The sequence below is a fragment of the Pyrus communis genome, chromosome 10, assembly GCF_963583255.1.
Source record: "Pyrus communis chromosome 10, drPyrComm1.1, whole genome shotgun sequence".
Taxonomy (NCBI): domain Eukaryota; kingdom Viridiplantae; phylum Streptophyta; class Magnoliopsida; order Rosales; family Rosaceae; genus Pyrus; species Pyrus communis.
The window spans coordinates 6,456,196-6,478,029 of record NC_084812.1 but is presented as its reverse complement, the minus strand read 5'-3'; the positions used below and the strand labels follow the sequence as shown (position 1 = coordinate 6,478,029).

Below are 21,834 nucleotides of genomic sequence, written 5' to 3'. Positions count from 1 at the left end.
TTAAGAAGAAGAGAGGAACCTTATTCAACGAGTTATTTCCAACTTTGCGACCTCATCACCACTTAGTCTAAATTAGTCAAGTTCAGAACCCATAAAGCACCCGGGGTAGTTTTAGAATTTTATCCAATGATATACAATCATTCAGTATCTTATATATAAAGTGAACAAGTCCAATGAATAGTGCTTCTTCCTATGTATGAAGCAGCAGCTTCCTACCACCTTCAATGTGAATGTGATAAAGTTAAAGGAGAGCAGCATTCCTTGGAACTTCCATTTATCAAACGGAGATTTACCTTAGTGTTGCTGACACGCTTTCTTTCACCTCACGACACCAGGAACTTCCATGCCACAAGTCCATGGCAAATGTATGTCACACTAAACACGACTTGACACGTTAAAATATTAGAGGAGTGAAATTTAGGGGATTGAATTACACTATTGTTACGATTCACAATACACTATTTTCAAAAGCACTTTTACAAACAAGTTTACAACACGACTAAACACTATTTTTTTTTTCAAAAGCACTTTTACAAACAAGTTTACCAAACACTCTGCTGCTTTATTTCACAGATGCTTATTCTCACAGCACAGCAATACCAAACCAGCCCTTAATTAGTGAATTTTTTTTTTTTTTTTTTTGCTATATTTCAGAGAAACGTGGAAAATAGACAGCAATATTACACTATAATGATTTTTTTTTCCTTTGCTATATTTCAGCGAAATGTGGAAAAGAATTTAAAAACACAAATAGACAGCAATATTACACGATATTAATAAAAAATTTACTTGAATATTTTTCCATATTTCTATCCAAAATGCACTAGCAATTACTAAAGTCAAGTATGTGTCCCTTGCTAGAGATCTAAATAGAAAAAATGAAACACAAAACTATATTGACAATTATTTTAGGTTCTTACTTTTTAGATTTTATTTTAGATGGGTTAGGTCCTATGTTCCTTTTTTCTTGTAATATTTTTCTGCTTCAAGAAGGATAAAATTTATATCCCGTTCTTGTAATATTTTTATGTTTCAGGGTAAGGTTTTTATCCCTTTTTTTCTTCTTGTATTTCTTTTTCCTTTGAATTTGAGGGATGATGTTTATGTCCCTAAGACTAGATGTAATTTTGCCATTTTGATCAATAAATTTCCCTCGTACCACCAAGATTTTCCATAAAACAAAAAGTTAGGTTCTTATTTCTTACTAGATAAGTTGAACTTTCCAATTTGCGGGTAAAGTACTGAAACAAATGAAGTGGTTTGTCATGTAGACAAAAGAAAAAAGGAATACGGATTTTGGTCAAGTGCAAGACACATATTAATGCATCTTTTGCATGGATGTCTCTTGAGGGACACTAAACCGACAATGACTTGTATGTAAACCACGGTTTGTGTCTCTTTATTCACGTCTAACTTCTCCTCGAGTTCCATCTTCTATTAGATGTTAGCAAAATAAGAACATCATGCTGAAATTCAGAAAGAAGAAATACAGCATTTAGTATTTATTTTTGAAAATGCCAATCCGAAGCCGTTGAGTACATTTGAGCTCCTTCAAGTCTTACAACTGCAGAAGTTCCGAAACCCTAGTCACATACAAATTCAGTGCAAGAAACAGGACGACATGAAGCTTACAGCAACTTCATCAGAGCCCATACTCCTCATTTGGTTCAGTCACCGACTCCAACTCCATACAATGAGCAATAAGTAACAAATATACAGTTGCGAAAATCATATATATCAATGTGATTCTAAAACTGTTAGAACATAAACCAAAATTATATCAAATATATAGTTGTGAAACAAGGCAAGCTATCAAAAGATTATAGTGGGAAATAATGAAATGTTTGAGGAGAATGTAACTGCAGGTATATCGAGTCCGAATTTTAGAAATGGAACTGAGGCCAAAAACAGGACAATGGATTCCAGAATCTTTAAAACAACAGAGAAGAACGATGAACAGAACAACTCCATCTTCCCAACTTCATCATCGATGAATAGATCAGTATCTTCTCTTACTTGAAAACACATCACAAGAAAAAAGTTCCACAAAGTTACGCAAACGTGAAGGCCTAAAATTTAACTAAATTGTGCAGAGGGTGGCAAGACTTGATCAGTAAGCGATGAAAAAAATCATCCCACCCGCAATTCAGGCAGTGCCAATGACTCAAACGATTCAACATCTACTTCATACTTCCCTACAGTGGGCCATCTCAAGGACTATGGACTGACATACAAAACATGCTTTAGGGTTGAATGCTATGTAGACCCACGAAAATTGTTAATATTAGTGGAAAAACACTTTTAAGAATCAAACTATGAAAAAACAAAAAGTGCTTGACAATCAACTGTTAATGTCCGGTGCAATAACAGTTAGGTCTATGGATTTTCTTCTTCAAAATGGTGTTGTAAAATGGAGTTATGAAAAATAAAGCAACGAACAAACGTTTAAGACTGGATGAAAGGGGGTACCTGGAAGGCTGGAAATGGAGGAGAGTGGGGCTGTAATATGACAACTTGGAACCCTACTCTCTCACTTCTTTCTCTAACCTCACCCACAAAATTAGAGTCATACAAACAAAACAAAAAATTCACAAAAAATCTGTAAAACTATATGAAAAATTCAAAAATTAAAAAAAAAAAAAAATGAGAGAGGGAAAAAATAACTAGTGTAGAAGCCCCAAATCTTTAAGCTGGGATTTGATGCTATTAGGGTTTCAAACAGTCTCATTACTAAAGTGCTTTTGCCCACACCCTGCACCGGAAATAGCAGCAGCATCAACAACCAAAAGCACTTTCGAGAAAAGCAACGAATCAACTACTAAAGTTCTTTTAACCCCCATGATCAGCCAACAATAGAAACGACAAGTCGTTGACGCGGTTGATTTCTTCATTGCTTTGGGCTGGGTACGCTGGAGAATAAGGCCCGACCAGCCCATATCAGCCCAAAAAACTTGACCTCCTACGCGGTAACTTGTTTGTGTGTCTCTTAAAAAAAAAAAATTAGTTATTTTGTAACCCTCTATTCAATTAACCTTAAAAAAACAAGTACTTGGCTGAATCCTGAATACCTCAGAGCCAAATTTCAAGCGCATGTGTTTTCTCAAACCCCATTCGAGAATGCTCGAGTAAAAACAAAGTACTAACACTATTGCTCTACATTTCTATTGCAAAGATACTTGTAAATCAAGCTATTGTAATCATATATAATTCGATGACTCAAACCTATCCAGGGATTCAAGTACAAACCTTCTATGTTCTTCTCCGCTGCTGCATAATCCTTTATACTCTGTGTGGCAATGAAACCCTAAGTGCTTCCACTTCCCACGTCACCTTAGTCGTGAACAAATAAAGGACCCATAAAAGTCGAAAGGCAGGAGACGTAATTTTTGCAAAACCAATAATGTCTCAAGACACATTAGGCTGCAATTTTGACCCAAACTCCATCCCAGAATTTGCATGGAAGTAATATATAGGAATAGAGAATTGTGAGATTATGAGGGTAGAGATCAATCAAGTTGATTCAAGCGGTCATGTTTTCTATATTGATATATCCTTTGATATTAAAATCCTACTAAATCTTATTAACCAACACCAAATCAAAAATTCCATCTATTCTTTTTTCATGTATTTAATTTTTTTTCTTAAAAATGGGACAACTTGTGGCAACTCACAGCTATTCACTTCTTCCGGGCCCAGAGAGGCTATGGAGAATTTCATCTTACCTGTGGCCACAGTCAAGTAGACTCACCAGCTTGGAGCATTGAACATGGGACCTCCCACGTTTTTTGTTTATTGGGGAGCCGCACACCGCGCCCTTACCAAGCCACTCGCTGTGGTTTTTTCATGTATTTAATTTAAATTAATTATTTGTTCAAAAATTTAAATTAAATCATTTTATTATATTAATCTAAAAAAATATTACCATAAAAAAAATTTATTTAATGACAATTAAAAATGAAATGTACGTACCCAAACTCCTAATAAATAAGAAATTGTGGATCGTCTGAAGTGAACGGTTGCTGTTGCTCCTCCTCAATATCAAACGGAACATTGAGATCAATCTGCCTGCATTTTGGATGATCATTTGTTGGGCTCGAAGATAAGGAGAGCCATTGTCGTTGCCGATCATACTCATCATCGACGGTATCTGAGGATCCAAGTGGATGAGGCCTCTTCCCAAGACTACTCGTTTGTCCCAAAGACAAGTGAAGCCATTCATCTTCTTTGCACAATGAGGGGTGCAACACGCAGCTTTTAATGCGTGTGCCCTTGGGGAATTGAAATTTAACTTTACAATTATCTCCCTGCTTCTTTTCTAAATCCACTGAGTTGAGTCCCACATGAGCTGCCTCCATGCCATTCCCAGGCCATAAAAATTCTGAATACACTTCTGTTCCATTGATGTTAATAGAAGCACAACCATCATAAAAAGTCCGTGGTTTAAAAACACAAGATAGAGCCAATCCTAATAACGTCTCCCCCACTTGTAAATTTAGAGGAATTTCAAAACAAAATTCAATGCCTCCAGCAAATCTTCCTGCAGTTCTCCATTCATATTCTGGCATGGTTGTTGGATGTTTAGAGTAATAGCTGAAACACTTTGGAACTTCATGGCCTGGATAAATAACTCTCAAGTTAGAGCGCCGAATAGGTTCTTGCAAGCAATAATACGTAGATAACTAATTACGAGCAACCGTGATTTGATCTCTCTCCCAAGTATCAACAAATTGTATATTTTAATTTCAAGAGAAATTAAGAGAGGAGAGAGGAACCTGATTCAAGCTCAACAGATTGTTTTCTAACTTTGCCACCCCATCACCACTTAGTTTAAAGCAATTATGCATGTACAGTAGATTTAGCGTCGGGGGCAGTTTTGGAATTTTCTCCAATGATGTGCGATCATCCAACTCTAAATAATGTAGTTTTGGTGGAAGGGCTTGTGGAATTTCCCGAAGCCTCTTGCAACCGCTCAATGTAAGTCCCCATAAGTTGACAAATTTGCTAATGCAATCCGGAAGACTAACAAAATTGTTTCTGGACAGATCAAGTTCTGTTAATGTGGACCAGCAATCAAGCAAGGGGCAGAAGGAAATCACTTTCTGATAAATTGCATCCTTTAAGATAAAGGTAATCTAGAGCAAATGTGTTACAGTTGTCCTGTGAAGTCTCTCAGTCAGTTGAAAGCAGTTGAGATTCGGTACTGCTGGATGAAACTTCATCAAATGTCACCTTGTTCTTCCCAAATGTCACCAGTTTTGGGCATTCACAGAATTCAACCTGAATGAGATGTTGCAACCTATAAATATGATGTAATGATGTACCTGTAAGGTTCTTACAACCATATACTGTCAAGTCTTCAAGCCTAGTAAGATAGGAAAACGATCAAGGCAACTCTCTTATGCCACTTTCATCTATATCCAAGTACGTTAGAGATTCCATCTCGTCTTATATTTTTGGGAAACTCTTGAGCCTTGTGCAACGACGAAGACAAAGCCGTTCAAGGGATCTCAATCTCAGTCTTGTTGCAAATCTCGTACGACTAGAGCTCCCCCCAAGATCTAATCAACAAGTTTATCACGGAATCCAATAGAATCATCCACCTCAACCAAGCTTGTGCAGCCACGTAGATCCATGTACTTTTTGTTTGGGCTTCCAGATAAGTTGGGGATTTTTTCCAAAAATTCGCAATAAATTAAATTCATAGATGTAAGCTTAGCCAAATTCTGTGAAACCAAAATTAAAAAAAAAAGAAAAAAAAGTCACATACTTTAAATATAATAATTAATAATGAAAAACTTTGTAAAAAAATCTTTTTTCCGAAAGTAAAATATACATTTAAATTAGTAATCGTCCAACTTAATTTAAAATATGTATAAGCACCTTAAATCCCTTCAATTGTTTGATGCCACTGCTTGACATAATAAATGTGACAAGTAAAGAAGGGCTGCCTTACATTGTCAAAATCAGCATTTGAAGCACAAGCTTCGACGAACTCAATGTTATGCTCATTGCACCATTCCAAACATGTGTGCCTAGCCTCCCAATATGGCTCGTCATCCCCCAATAAACTGCTTCCTTCAGTCTCGGAGATTCCATACACAGTGAACCCTGGACCGTCATCAGCAATTAGGTCTCCAAGCTTCCACAGTCGTCTTCTATATTCGGTATGAACTGGGTGACCCGGAACAAGATCAACCTTATTTCCTAGTATATCAAACTTTTGAAGATCAGTTCGAGATACCCATTTCTGAAGCGCAGACAGAGACGACAACTGCAGCATAACGCAAGCAAATTGATATAAGACACATTGAAAATCATGCTAAACAAGTAAACAAAGTGACAAAGAGTGAGTGGCAAGAGACCGAAACCTCAGTTGTGTCGAAAAACAAAGTGACAGAGAGTGAGTGGCAAGGGACTCTATAAAAAATTCGTCATGGAGATAAGCCATCCATACTGAAACACCAGCTGTGTAGTAATTTGTAGAGATATTCCATCTATTTCTTTACAACAAAAATCATCAAAATACACATTTCAAAAGAATTCAAAACGAATTGTTTGTTCCCAAAATTCCTAAGAGTTGAATTCTTTGATCCTTAAGTTCAAAACTTTACATACCCATCAACTACCAGCTGAGATGACGATGAAGAATCAGAAGCATCGTCAAAAATCCAAACCCAGTAAGCCTAGAAATCAAGAGGTCATGAATTTAGTATCGACCAAAGGAGAGAGAGAGAGAGAGAGCTTACGGGAAATGAGAGAGCGTTTGCCGACGCGGGGGGAGCCGAGGAAGAAGATGCCGGCCGCTTCTCCAGAGAGTCTCCGTCTTTCGATTGGGTTTCCATTTCTCTAATTACTATCCAAGAGACTGATACAGTTTGGATCTTAGAAGACTAGGACTGACTTTCCCAGCAGATATTTATAAAAATATTGTTATATTTATCATCTATTTATGTAAAAAAAATTTAATAAATATACAGTTTTCAAATTCATTTCTATTAAAGAGATGATATAAATAAATTGTTAAAATAGGCAGGTTAAATTAGTATTAGACACGAATTTGTAAAAATATGTCAGACAAGTAATTTGATTTTGATTAGTTTCACAACAAACAAAAATTAGACCCTACTTTTTTTTTTTTTGGAAACTAAATTAGACCCTACTTTAGTAAGAACCTTCGTGATCTATATTGAGTTATTTGGTATATGATCATCATAATTAATGAGAGAGTCGAACAATATTCGTTTCAAAATATGTCTACTTAGATAAGAAAATGTAAGTTTAACCACCAAATATATTCATTAAAATCATTTTGAAATCCAAGGGTGGTCGACTTTTTTAAAACTTCAATCAGTATTTTGGAATATGGTTAAATGGGTATTTCAAGTTTATAAGAAGTGGTGCAAATAGTCAAACAAAACATGTCACTTATGAGCTTATGACCCAGAGAATTGATTTTTTGGTACCAAATAGTCAAACATGTTATTGAGGGATAGTGATGATTACAAAATCACTTTCTAAAAATGCAATCCAGTCATCAGCACTTTTTCCAACTCAAATCCCGTCCTCATAATCCCAGTCTAAAGCCAAACCAAACTTTCAAACCCTCTAAACAATCAAATCAGTTCTCATTGGAATCCAACAGATGCATCAGCAGCAGCTAACTTCAAGAGGCATGCCTTCAGTTTCAGGCACCTTCAAGTAAACAAATATCCAGGAACGATGCACCCGACAACATAGATTCCGAAGATCCCAGCAAATCCAACGGAAGAGAGCATTACAGGAAATGCGTAAGTGATGATGATGTCTCCAATCCAGAATGTGAGGGCACAGATGGCAACGCAGAGGCCGTGGATGCTCGTAGGGATGATCACTGCGCAGAGAATGTTCGGGGTTACTCCAAATGCCATGATGAAGCAGCAGGCACGGCGGTGGAGATTGTTGCATTCAGAACAGTTCCCAAGTTGACAATGTTGGCAACTACAAGAAGAGTGAGGGACAATATAATGTGGAGAGCAGCAGCGACCTGCATACCAAGAAAGGCAAAAGGGAAAGCTTATTTTCCGCAAATATGCATTAGATAGAACCGGTTACAAACTTCTAGTCTAAAATGGAACTGGAGGGACACTAAATAGACCATAAGGGACACTAAACTGTATTTTATCATTTGGATAGTGTACCCTAGTTTTAATCTAGGAAACCGAAGGTGTACGAAATTATCTTCTGCGAGCTATATCCATTAAGAAAGTTGTAATGGCACTTACGAAGAGAGATGCAGATGTCGGATTCAACCCTATGTTAGATAGAAGAATGGCGACACCGGCCTGCTCATACACCTGAGGAGTGTAGAAAAAAAGTTACATGGGTTTAAATAAAATTTTCCTTTTAACTTTTTCTACCAAACCTGTTGAAGAATTTGAAGTCCCATTCCAACAACTAATGCACGCAGCACGCTTCACACCCAGCTTCCGATGGTGGAACATAAAGAGACCGCAGGCTTGTCGGTTCCTTGGCAGAAACAGCAGGCTGACTAACTAGAGCAGCAGCATTACTGAGTTCACTTTCTTGCCTCACACCAGAAATTTAAACAACCGAAGCAGGTTGAGACCTGTGAGATCATGAGGGTCGAGATCAATCAAGTTGATTCAAGCGGCTATGTTTTCTACATTGTTTTCTCCTCTTGACATTAAAATTCTACTAAATATTATAATCAACAGCAAATCAAATTTCCACCTATTCATTAATTGAAAAAGCAGAAGTAAATGCTAATAAAAAAAAAATAGTTGCAAACCCCGACTCTTGATTAAACAGTAGTCCTACAAGTCTTCCATCTCTGCGTGTAAACTTGATTAATAGAGAGAGAAGCATGTGGTTTACATGTTCATCCAAACGATGTAGTTCTTTGATCTTCGTGTAGAAATTTTGTACTCATATGAACAAAACCAAGTTTTTAGGTAATTAATCTTGAACTTTGTACTTATAATCTCATTTCTCCTTGTATATTTTCCTTCCATAATTGTTTGCTTTGATTAATTAGAATTTGATTTTATTTGTGAAAGGTACTTCAAGATACAAATGTGGTTTCTGTTTTTCTAAGGACTAACCACCTACAGATATGAAATCTTTGTTTCTAAAGATATGAAATCTTTGATTATGCAGATTGAAAACTGTTCAAATTTTTTCCTTTATTTAATTTAAATTAATTAATTTTTATTATACTAATTTAAAAAAGATATCACAATAAAGAATAATAAACAAATCGCTAAAACTGAAATGTACGTACCCAAACTCGTAGTAAATCAGAAATGGTGGACGGTTGCTCTTGCTCCTCCTCAATATCAGAAGGAACATTGTGATCAATCTGCGTGCGTTTCGATTGATCATCCGCTGGGTTCAAAGATAAGGAAGGCCATTGTTGTTGCCGATCATATTCATCATCGACAATATATGTGGATCCAAGACTACTCGTTGGTCCCAAAGACATGGGAAGTCGTTCATCTTCTTTGCGGAATAAGGGGTGCACCCCGCAGATTTGAATGTGTGTGCCCCTGCAGATTTGAATGTGTGCGCCCCTGCAGATTTGAAATATATCTCCACTAACATGAGCCCCACATGGGCCTTCTCCCTGCTTCTTTTTTAAATCCACTAACATGAGCCCCACATGAGCTGTCTCCACGCCTCCCCCATGCCAACTAAATTGTTTATAGTCACTTGCTTTGTTGATGAGAACACGAAAAATGTAATAATATCCAGATTCTGATAAAGGCTTTGGTGGAAAAACACAAGATATAGCCAATCCTAATAACGTCTCCCTCTCCTGTAAATTTAGAGGAATTTCAAAACTTAATCCTCCATCATAATAACGTTCAATCCTAGTGGCTGTTAGATGTTTAGTATAGCTGAACCGCTTTGAAATTTCATTGCCTGGATACATAACTTGCAATTCAGAGCACAAAAGAGATTCCTGCAATAGTGAATAATATGTAAATAACTAATTACAAACAATCGTGATCTGTTCTCCCTCCCAAGTATCAACAAATTATATATTTTAATTTCAAGAGAAATTAAGGGAGGAGAGACGAACCTGATTCAAGTTCAACAAATTATTTTCCAACTTTGCCACCTCATCTCCACTTAGTCTAAAGCAATTTTTCAACCCCAGATGCATAAGCCCCGAGGGCAACTTTGGAATTTTCTCCAATGATGTGCAACCATCCAGATGTAATTCACTTAGTTTTGATGGAAGGGCATGTGGAATTTCCCGAAGCCTCTTGCAACCACTCAAATAAAGTACTGACAAGTTAACAAATCTGCTGATGCATTCAGGTAGACTAACAAAATTGTTTGTCCCCAGAGAAAGATGTTGTAATTTGGACCACCAATGAAGAGGCACAAGAAAATCAGTTTCTGATAAATTGCATCCCCTAAGATCAAGATAAATACAGCCCACGTTGGGAAGGGCTAATGGGATACCGTTGTCATGTGAAGTATCTAAGCGAGTTGAAAACTTCCCAAATGTCACCAGTTTTGGGATCCATCCATTTCAATAGAGTCGAGATGTTGCAACCCAAAAATGTGATGTGATGATGTTCCTGTAAGGTTCTGACAATCCTGTGCCCACAATCTCTTAAGCCCAGTAAGATATGCAATTGATGAAGGCAATTCTCTTATGCCACTTCCTTCTATGGACAAATACTTCAGAGATTCCATCTTGCCCTCTTCTATTTCTGGGAAACTCTTGAGCCTTGTGCAACCATTAAGATAAAGGCTCTGAAGGGATCTCAATCTAAGTCTTGTCGCAAATCTCTTAAGCCTAGAGCACCCACCAAGCCTCAATGTAACAAGTTTATCAAGGAATCCAACAGAATCATCAACTTCAACTAAACTTTCACACTTATCTAGAATCAAATCCCTTAGGTTTGGACTTCCGGATAAGTTGGGAATTTTTTCTAAGAATTCGGAACCACTTAAATTCAAAGATGTAAGCATTGCCAAATTCTGTGAAATCAGAATCAAAAGAAAAAAAAATCACAAACTTTAAATAGAATAATTAATGATGAAAAGCTTTGGCAAATTTCTTTTTCCAAAAATAAAATATACATTTAAATTAGTAATTGTTCAAATCAATTTATAATACGTATACATACCTCAAATCCCTTCAATTGTTTGATGCCACTGTTTGGCATACTAAACTTGACAAGATGCCTTAGATGACAATTGGATTGCAAATTGAATGTAAGTATATGCTTTTGAAGAATATTGGATGCCCAGTAATGAAGCCCATCTCCACCGAATTCAATCCATCTCAAATTGTTAGGTAAATACTCAACGCATCCAGAAAAGTATGTATTATGGATTATAAAAATTTCAAGATTTACCATCTTGAAAAAGCTTTTTGCATTCAAGGGTATCATATCTAGCTTGGGCAACTTCATCACAATGCCTTTAATTTTCTTCGTTCCCTAAGATGGAAAAATAAATAGTATTAACAAACAAATCGTATAACAAAGAAATCAAAAGGATTTCAATTTTTTCTTTTTCTTTTCAAAATCATGCCAATTAAACCAAATGCAAGAACATATATTCTACTTACTCTGTTTTCAGTTAGAACATGGTACACATCTTCATGATACCACAATCTGCTCCGCTCGCCTGGTTCAGTGGGCGATTCTTCCCAAACTATACGTTTACCCATTTGTTCTAGCAAGTCATGCATCAAAATCCTATTATCTTCAATAGTTATAATGGCATTCTCAACGAGAACATCAATACAATGTTGACGTACTTTGAGGGATGATCCTTTTAATATCTGTAACACTTTGTCTTTATCTTCACCCTTGAAGAAGCATGCAATATCTAGGAAAACTTGTTGCGGGACATAATCCAAGATATCATAACTTTTCCGAAGTACTCTTTGAATCCCTCTATAAGGTTCTTCATCGTAACTATCCAAAATATCTTGCCAACGATCTATATTTTTACCACGCAGATGAGAACCTATAAGATTAAGAGCTAACGGGAGGCCTTGAGCATAGGCTATTGCACGTCGTGCGAGTCCCAAATAATCACCTGGAGGACTTTCTTTTCCGAAGGCATTCCAACTAAAAAGCTCAAGAGCTTTGTTGTCTTCTAACTTTTGGACCTTGTATATCAGCTCAACTTCACAAGATTCCAGCAATCCTTTATTTTTTGTGGTTATGATCACTCTGCTACCCTCACCTAATTGATCGACTTTAACCAAGTTGTCTAACTGATCCAATTCATGCACATCATCAAGAATTAAGAGAACCTTCTTTCCCCTCAACCGGTCCTCTATAAAACTGATTCCTTGATAAACATCGTCAATTTTTAACTTTGTACCACATAGAACTTTAGAAAGAAGATCGTTTTGTAATTGGATTACGCCTTCAAGTGATGTCGATCTTTCTCTAACATCTGCCAGGAAACAACTGCCTTCAAATTCACGAGCAATTGCATTATAAACAGCTTTTGCAATCGTTGTCTTGCCTATTCCAGGTGTCCCCCAAATCCCAACCACACAACAAACATTTCCTCTGACACCTAAAAGCTCTTTCACCTCTTGAACGCAAGAATCTATTCCAACTGGGTATTTGGCCACATTTAAATATGTGCCATCAAGTACTTTTACTAAGATATTCTCAACAATGTTGCTGATTAATGTAACAATGGACCTGCCAGTTAAAAAGAAATCACACATTTAATGTAGCTACTTACGGATATACATTATATTGAATTAATGTACACATGTTTGTATAACTATAGATGGATATCTTAAATATATCAAATAAATTCATATACTTAAATAAAAGATTATACAAATCGTATCGGAATATATTATTAAAAAAATTAGTTAAATTAATGTAGACATCAAAATATATTATGATGAATGAAATGAAAATAAAATAAAATTTTAATTAATACATTAAAAATAGGAAATAATAGAAATAAAACATCAAAATATAATTAATAAAAGAGATGATTAAATGTGTTAGTGACTAAAATTAGATTTTAATCTTAGACAGGATTATAGTATAAAACTCATCTTTTTTTAAGAGTTAAAATTAAGTTTTCTAAAAATAAATTGATGATATTACTGTACGAAATTAGCTATATAAAATGCAGGGTAAGGAGAAGACATATACGTACTCTCTCTTTCGGAAATGATGTCCTGACAAATTTGCTACTTCTGTTAGAGCTCTCCTCCACATGAGCACCTTCTCCTTGTTATCTTTGAACTTGCTCTCATGGTCCGTAAACGCGTCACCGAAACTACCCGTTTGATTTCGTACATTAGACGGATCCACCTTGTAGAAAACTGGCAAAACTATTTGTTTCTTTGATTCTCCACATTGAAGGATCTTGACGAGCTCGTCCAAGCACCACCTTGAGGAGGCATAGTTTTCAGAGAGTATGACAACAGAAATTTTTGACTCTTCAATTGCTTTGAAAAGAGCCGGAGCTATTTTTTCTCCTCTTTGAAGCTGCTGATCCATGTAGGTGTTGATTCCCTTACTGGACAAAGCGTAGTATAAAAGCTCTGTAATGGTAAAGCGTGTATCCTCACCTCTAAAACTTAAAAACACATCGTGTCTCCGGGGAAGAGTACTCAAGGAAGAAGAAGAGGCAAGTTGATTTGCCATAAGAGAACTAAAGAGCCTCTCAAAGAATTGGAATATGCAGAATGGTATAGTCCCCTCGAGGACTCTGTGACTATATCAGTCAGTGTGAACGTAATCAAGTAGAAGGATGGAAGGATGCGTTATTAATCAGTTTCCCAGCTACTGCCTAATTATTAATCAGTTTCCCAGCTACTGCCTAATTATTAATCAGTGGTCTTATCAATCTTTGTCAGGGTCCCCTCGTTAAATAAGAATTTAAGGATAAAACGACAAACACTCTTAATTTTTTACAAATCATATTGTTTATTAAATTAAATGTATTTTTATCATTTTAGTTTTTATTTAACAAAAAATTTAACGAAATGACGAAAATTATTGATAGTTGACAAATTTGAAGATAATTTTTATTGATTTTAAATTTAAAAATTAAAATGAATAGATATAAAAATTTCAATTTTTTATTGTCAACACGGAAATACTATTTTAGGTAAAAGACATTTTTACCCGTTAATTTTCTTTTGGTTTACCGAAAATGACGGAAGAGTGAATGAGAAAAGAAGAATGTGAGGAAACTTCCTCTTCAGATGTGGAAAAATTGCTTTTCATTACCAACAAGGGTTCAATTTTTCTGAAGATAAAAGCATCTTCTTCTTTTGTACTTTTTTTTTATTTTTACTTCTACCTATTAATTCTCCTTTTTGATTTTTTTAATTCAAGAATCAAAAGAGGGAGCAGTGCATTCAAACTTGGTTCCACCGACATGCGGTGGTCTTTTAGACTAATAAATGCTTTTCTTCTGAACCGGACCATAATTACTATTGTTATTCTTTGTCAGGGTCCCATTCCCTGCACGCTTCCATACAGGATGGGAATAAAATAAAGAGAAAAAAAAAAATACAAGAGGGATCTGCAGTGCATTGAAAAAATGGACAAGGTTGTCTGTCCTCTTACTTTCGATGCCCTTGCATATTTTTTTTTATGTAATTAAGTTTAAGTAATGTTAATATTTTATATTATTTTTTATAAAGATAATAAGATAAAAATTAATAGTAATATAAAATATTAACGTGGTTTAACCATGATCATACAAACAAGAGAGCACGAAAGGGCACTGAAAGTGGGAGGGCAGACAATCCTTGCCCTCAAAAAACAGGGAGGAGTACCTTGACAAATGGAAAATAATCTTAGCTGGATTTTTTTTTGAAGATCTTAGGAATTTCGCGTTCATTGTATATCGTACGATCAGTTTTCTTTTAGTACTATTTATTTTTAATTTTAAAACTTAAAATTTGAAATGATTTTTGATCGCACGATATACGATGAACGATTACAATCACAGAATACATATGGTAGGATGCTTTTCTTCGCACGCGTTTTCTTTTTTGTACTTTTTTTTTTTTCTTCTACTTTTTTAATTCAAAAATAAAAAAGAGGGAGGACTGCTTGAAATTTTGTCCACCGACAATACTAATGCATTTTGTTCTTCACCGGCCCCACATTACCCTTATCAGTCTCTGTCAGGTTCCCATCGCATCCCTTCACACTTCCCTTCGATGGGAATTAGCTAAAACATTGTGGGTTGTTTGGAGGTATATCTAATTCCACAGCAAAATTTTATCGCTTGGAAAAATAATTTTCAATTCAGAACGCCGAATAAATACCTGCATTAGTATACATATAGTTAATTAATTTTCATTTCATCAGAATTTATTTCAAACTTTGACATCTCATCACCACTTAATCTAAAGTAATTAGTCAAGTCCAGAACAAAAAGCACCCAGGGGTAGTTTTGGAATTTTATTCAATGATGTACAACCATCCAGTACATATTGAATGCTTGCATGTGAAGGAGACAAATTAATTAAATTCTTTTTGTGACTGCAAGTTCATGAAAAAACCCCGTTTTGAGAAAATTTCCTTAGAGTTTCTGTTTTATAAAAGATTTCTCCATGTTGCTTAAAGCATCTATGATTCCATTGACCTCTCTTAGGATCAATAGGATCATAGACGCTGGGAAGTTTTGGTTGAGGTCTAACTTAAGAGAGGTCCGATGGTTGAAATTTGAAGCACAACCATTGCTCTCACTTGGGAGTTGGGTTTTTAATTGATTTTGTTTCTACTTTTGTCGAACTTTGTGGAACGCTCTCTGCAAGTTGGAGTGCCTTTGAAGCTAAATTGCATCTAAAAATTATTGAAAAAAAAAAAAAACATTTTCAGATAACAAGAACGTTTCTTTCTTAATAATTTATAAGTTCTTTGGATTTTAAAAATGTTACGAATGTTCTTAGTTATCTGAAAATGCTTTTTCTCATTAATCTACACAAACCTAATTTCTAATTTCTAAGTAAGATATGCATCCAATATTGGAGGAAATTTGTAATTTGTATGTTGGTTTACATTAAAGTTTTGCAACATCATCACGACACAGCTACTTGTGCTCATACAAAACTCGATTCTTCCCTTCGATTTTCAAATTCCATCCTAACATTTCCATTGTTTCATTAAAAGCACGAGTTTCTTGCAAACGCAATTCGGGCACAGTTAATTGGTATCGAAGGAACAGAGTAATGAAGCACACAATATCTTTCTTTCTTTCTTTTCCGTAGACAAGACTGCCGATTCCCCTTTCCTTGCCAGCTTGTGGAAAAAGGTCCAAGAAGGGGATTCAGGGATGTGTAACACTCACATCTCTCTTCGATACTCATAGCCTTTACTCGCCGATACTTTCCACTTCACCATCACTGCCACCCCCAAACATGGTAGCCATTTTCATGGCCAGCTTTGCAGCCATATCTCTTCTCTGAAAATTCACAAACCAACTCAATTTAATTGTGAGTCCACCACTCATCACCTGCAGCCCCATACCTAAGTAAGATAAGCACCCACTGTTTATCAGAACGTAGACCTTTGACCAAAATGTCTTTCATCCCACTCACTTCACTTCCATCAATGTGTAACCTTTTACTTTCCCCATTGTTTTGGTTTGATGACATTATATTATATTTCATGTAGTGTATGAGGTGTTCAACGCATGGCATACTATGGAATATCGGCCAACTTGATCTTGTATTTGACAAGGAAGCTTCATCAAGGTACTGTCACGTCTGCTAAGAATGTGACCAATCGGGTTGGCACCATTTGGATCACTCCTATTTTGGGTGCATGTGTCGCCGATGCTCATCTCGGTCGTTATTAGACCTTCCTCATCTCTTCCCTAATCTACCTATCGGTACGTATGCCCTTCAAACTTCAACGCACTTCCATTATCTCTAAGGTCAAAATTGCAATAGCTAGTTCATTTTCTACATTCATTTTAATATCATTTAATTTCACCTTTATCTCACCTACTGACTATTAAAACCCTTATTCAACACATGAATGCGCGGCATAATCTTCAAATGATCAGGATAATTTCAATTGTTTAATTACCATGGTTTATCGTAACCATAATAATGTAAAGCAATTGAAAATATTCACATCCAACAGCTTAGAACCCTGTTCATTTAACGGCCTCGATTACTCAGACCGATGGTGCAAAATTGATTCCAAACATTGCCCCCCAGTTTTCTTGGGCTTCAGCTCGTAAGCCGAACGGTTAAGAAAATTGGTTGTTCTTCTTTGATATCCTTAAATTTCTCAGTCTGAGTGTGAAAGGCCGAAAAATATCGCCAAACCAAGCACCACATTATTCTTTCTAGGGACTCCATCTGACAAAATCACATTACATCACATGCGTAAAGACACTTTTCTTTTCAAATGAAAACAAATTCCAGCATGTGAATAGGGAAAATGCCATGCATTCCAATAAAGTACATGGTATCTCATGTTTTGGATGATGGCAAGCTCCACCGTAACTGGAGTAATGCTAATCCACATGCATATGTCGATCACATTTTCATTTTTTTCTTATTTGATATATATTTTCACATGTGATTGGGCAAACAAGTCAGCATGCTCCCACATTTCTCTTCCTTCAACGCAAACCTCACCGAATGTAATACGGGTTGGCCTATTGAAAAGTTTCATGGCAGCACTTATAAACGTGAGAGACGAAACAGAACTCGGGATTTAACCGAGCTCGGTCAAACAATTCTGCAATTCCATTTTCATGGCTATCAACCAACACTGTCTAGAAGCCTCGAACAACTATTATTTTTATAGCAGATCAATAACTGACGCCATCACTGCCTCGCAGCAAAACCTTTTTTGCCGAGAACCTAAAAACTCAGTCCTAACCAGTGTCAAACTGAACATGGTGTCGGTCGAATACTTCGTAGGATAGCAAAATCGCCGAATTACTTCCTGAAATCACCAAGCACATCTCTTTTCTTTGCTGCCATTTTTCACCGAGCAACAGGGGAAATACTTCTTTCTCTTCAGTACTGCACCGAATAAAGTAAATCCTGACTTTCTTATTTGGGGCCATTCAATGAGAGTGAGATTGTTGTCTCTAAAAATTACAAAGCCTACGTGGCGCGCATGCCGAGTAACTAATAGACTAACTAAGTCATTCGGTTGAATGCGGGGGGCGTGCGAACTCGTCAGCCGAGCTCGGCTGAGGAGTAAATTAAGGATTTGGATCCGCTCCGAACTTTAGTGTCCAGAACCTGCAAGTTCACAAATTTAGGCTGTTGATTGGTGTGCGTCAAATCAGGACCGTTAGTTATGTGTGGTGAGTCAGGAAAATGAATTAATGAAGACCGTTGGATTCAATTAATGTGGCTCAGATTTGTTGACTTGGAGGCCCTAGACGCTAAGGTCCGAGGCAGATCCAAATTCGTCAATTAAGGTGATTTTTTCACAAATGATAAAATAATTTATACTAAAGCCAAATAAACTGAGAACCGCAAGTATTGGAGACATTTTTTTATTGAAATCAGAACACGAATGATACATCACGTATTTTTATGTGTTTTTATATAAATGATGAAAATTTTTATTTTTTGAAGTTATTAAATTTTTACGTGCTCTGTTCACAACAAAAAATCTCTCTGAGTATTGAGTGTGAAGTCCCTATAGGGACTTTCTTTCGGCAGGCCTTGTGCTTTTCTTCCCACCCACAACCACAAAGCAGTTTCCTATTGACCACCTTTCGAGTTGAAGGAGAGGAACTTTGGTTGCAACTTCCATTCATCAAACAATGATTCTTTTTTGTTTGTTATTGAAGCACGCGCACCCTTTTTCACGTCGTGGTACAGAAACGATGCCATATAAAGCTATTATGATTGTATGTCAAACTAATTATATAAATATATATATATAAGTTAAAATGCATAAAAATACGTAATTAATTTAAAATATTGTTATAAATCACTTAAGATTTTCTTCATTTGTACTCTTTTTACCTTTTTTATCTGTTTTTAGTATTAATGAGTTAAATTATTATACGTTAGAAAAAAAAAAAAAAGATCAATAGAGATTCAACTTGCACCAAAACGAATAACATTGTTGTTTTCCACAGATAATAAAACGCCTTTTGCATTCATTTCTACCGTCCACTCAAGACTGAATGAGAAAAGATGTGATAAAACTCCTATTCAGATTGACGGAAAATTTACTTTCACTCCGACAACAAGTGGGCTCCAAAATAATTAAAGTGGAGAGAGAGAGACTGTTACGACGTCAAAATAAAAAATATTAATCATGAGAGAATTGTTATTGGTACTTCAAAATTATTATTTTACATTTTAAATTTTTTATATTTAGAAAAAAAAATATAATTGTGAGAAGTGTGAAATAAGATTTTTGAAGTACCAATAACACTTTCCAATTACAAATCAAATCAAGAGCAATAAATATACATATTTAATTATCAAAATGTCCAATGAACTAGCACGAAAGTTTCACTACTCCTGTGGTCTTTGCACTTCTACCATGTTACCCTGATCAGCCAACTTTATTCTTTTATTTTTGCATAAGGATGAACCGTCAACTTTGTTTGCTAACAATTAATTTTTGCTCCACATGTGATATATATTGACGATAATTGACCATATATCTAGAATCGAATACTCAAAAACTACAATGTACAGCAACACACAATTAACTTGAAATAATTCAACTATTACATATTGTAGAGTGATTTTCTTCACACGCGTTTTCTTCTTTTGTACTTTCTTTTTTTTTCCCTTCTAATTTATTAATTCAAAAATCAATAAGAGGGAGGAGTGCTTGGAAATTTCGTGCCACCGACAATAATAATGCATTTTGTTCTTAACCAGACCCACATTTATGATATTATCAGTGTATGTCAGGGTCCCAATTATCCCTTCACACTTCCCTTGGATGGGAATTAGCCAAACGTTGTTGGATGTTTGGAGGTATATCTGAATCACTTTGGAATTTCATTGCTTAGAAGAATAATTTTCAATTCAGAGCGTCGAAGAAATTCTTGCAGTAGTGTATATATATAGTTAACTAATTACAGTTATCAACAAAATTAATTTTCATTTCATCAAAAATTAAGAAGAAGAGAGGAACCTTATTCAACGAGTTATTTCCAACTTTGCCACCTCATCACCACTTAATCTAAATTAGTCAAGTTCAGAACCCATAAAGCACCCGGGGTAGTTTTAGAATTTTATCCAATGATATACAATCATTCAGTATCTTATATATAAAGTGAACAAGTCCAATGAATAGTGCTTCTTCCTATGTATGAAGCAGCAGCTTCCTACCACCTTCAATGTGAATGTGATAAAGTTAAAGGAGAGCAGCATTCCTTGGAACTTCCATTTATCAAACGGAGATTTACTTAAGTGTTGCTGACACGCTTTCTTTCACCTCACGACACCAGGAACTTCCATGCCACAAGTCCATGGCAAATGTATGTCACACTAAACATGACTTGACACGTTAAAATATTAGAGTAGTGAAATTTGGGTCACGATTCAACATCACACATAGATACTCATTTCTTTTAGACCAGCCTCACCTTAGCCTTTTTTTTGGGTGGAAATTTTTTTCAGTGTGCCATTATTCATGGATCTCGTTATATTGATAGGCCAATTCATTATCCCCTCACATTGTTATTAGTTTAGAACGGCTCAGCTACAATCATTCCTCTTTTTGTGTCAGCTACATGATAAAGTGACTCTCTTAGACAATAACTTTTTCTTTCTCTTTCTCTTTTATGTGAGAAAAATAACGACAAATACATCAAGCAAAGCGTTCGGACGAAATGCAATTCCTTTTACATAAAAATTATTAATTAGCACCACAAATCTACAGGAAATCAAATTAACCGCAATGGATTTAGATTCTCGCCTTCTATCCGTTCATCATACATCGTGAAGCTAGAAATCATTATGAATTTTTTATTTAAGATTAAAAACAAATAATATCTAACGAAAACTGACTGTACGATGTAGATGAAAGGATAAAATATAAAGATAGAACCCATAAATTATCCTCATCTGACCGCAATGGCATCACTGGCATGCCATCAAATGTAAAAAAATCTATTTTATTTACTTTACGTACGTTTACTCATCTTCATGAAACCATACCCTGCTAAGTTTCTCTAGTTCAATGGGTGATTTTCCTTGGAACTTCCATTCATCAATCAGTGATTTTCCTTGTGGTGCTGACACATTTTCTTTCACCTCACGACACCAACAAGAAAATGAATTTCAGATCGTTACCGGATCACCTATTAAAAATCCGTTAAAATAGACAAATTTAACACAACACGACACGACACGTCACAATAAATAATAAATATGACCCATTTGCCAAGCCTAATGCAAAACAATCGCTTTGACGGGTCATTCCTTTTACATTAAAACTTGATTAATTAGGACCACAGATGTTCTGGAAATCAAATTAACTGCAATGGCATATGCCACCAAATATTAACAACTATTTTATTTACTTTACCTTTACTCTACATCAGCAACGTTAATTGATAAGCGATCAACACTCTAAAATGCCGGCCAACTGTGTTGAAACTATTTATTTAGGAATGAGAGCTTCTACTCTCACCTAGGGGTGGGCACAGGCCCAAAATTGAAGGGACCGGATTGGACTCGTTTGAAAATACAACGGGCCAGGCCGGGACGGATCTTACTATTTTCAAATTGAGAACTGGACCTAACTCGGCCTATATAAAACGGGCTAGTTCCTACTAGTCCAACGGGTACCCTTTTTTCTTTTTTCTTTTTTTTCCTTCTATTTTTCAGTATCTTCTCCAGCTTTT

At 35.8% G+C, this 21,834-nt stretch overlaps 1 protein-coding gene and 1 pseudogene across 1 annotated transcript; both read right to left on the bottom strand.

Annotated features, from left to right (window-relative positions):
• Nucleotides 1-1,570: 1,570 nt before the first annotated feature.
• On the bottom strand, nucleotides 1,571-13,730 carry LOC137746560 (disease resistance protein RPV1-like; annotated as a pseudogene).
• LOC137746558 (monosaccharide-sensing protein 3-like) lies at nucleotides 7,380-8,539 on the bottom strand. Its single transcript, XM_068486579.1, has 3 exons — nucleotides 8,402-8,539; nucleotides 8,262-8,333; nucleotides 7,380-8,023 (listed from the first exon to the last, which is right to left on the bottom strand). The coding sequence occupies exons 1-3, from the start codon at nucleotides 8,423-8,425 to the stop codon at nucleotides 7,892-7,894; spliced, it is 228 nt and encodes a 75-aa protein (XP_068342680.1). The 5' UTR covers nucleotides 8,426-8,539; the 3' UTR covers nucleotides 7,380-7,891.
• Nucleotides 13,731-21,834: the final 8,104 nt, after the last annotated feature.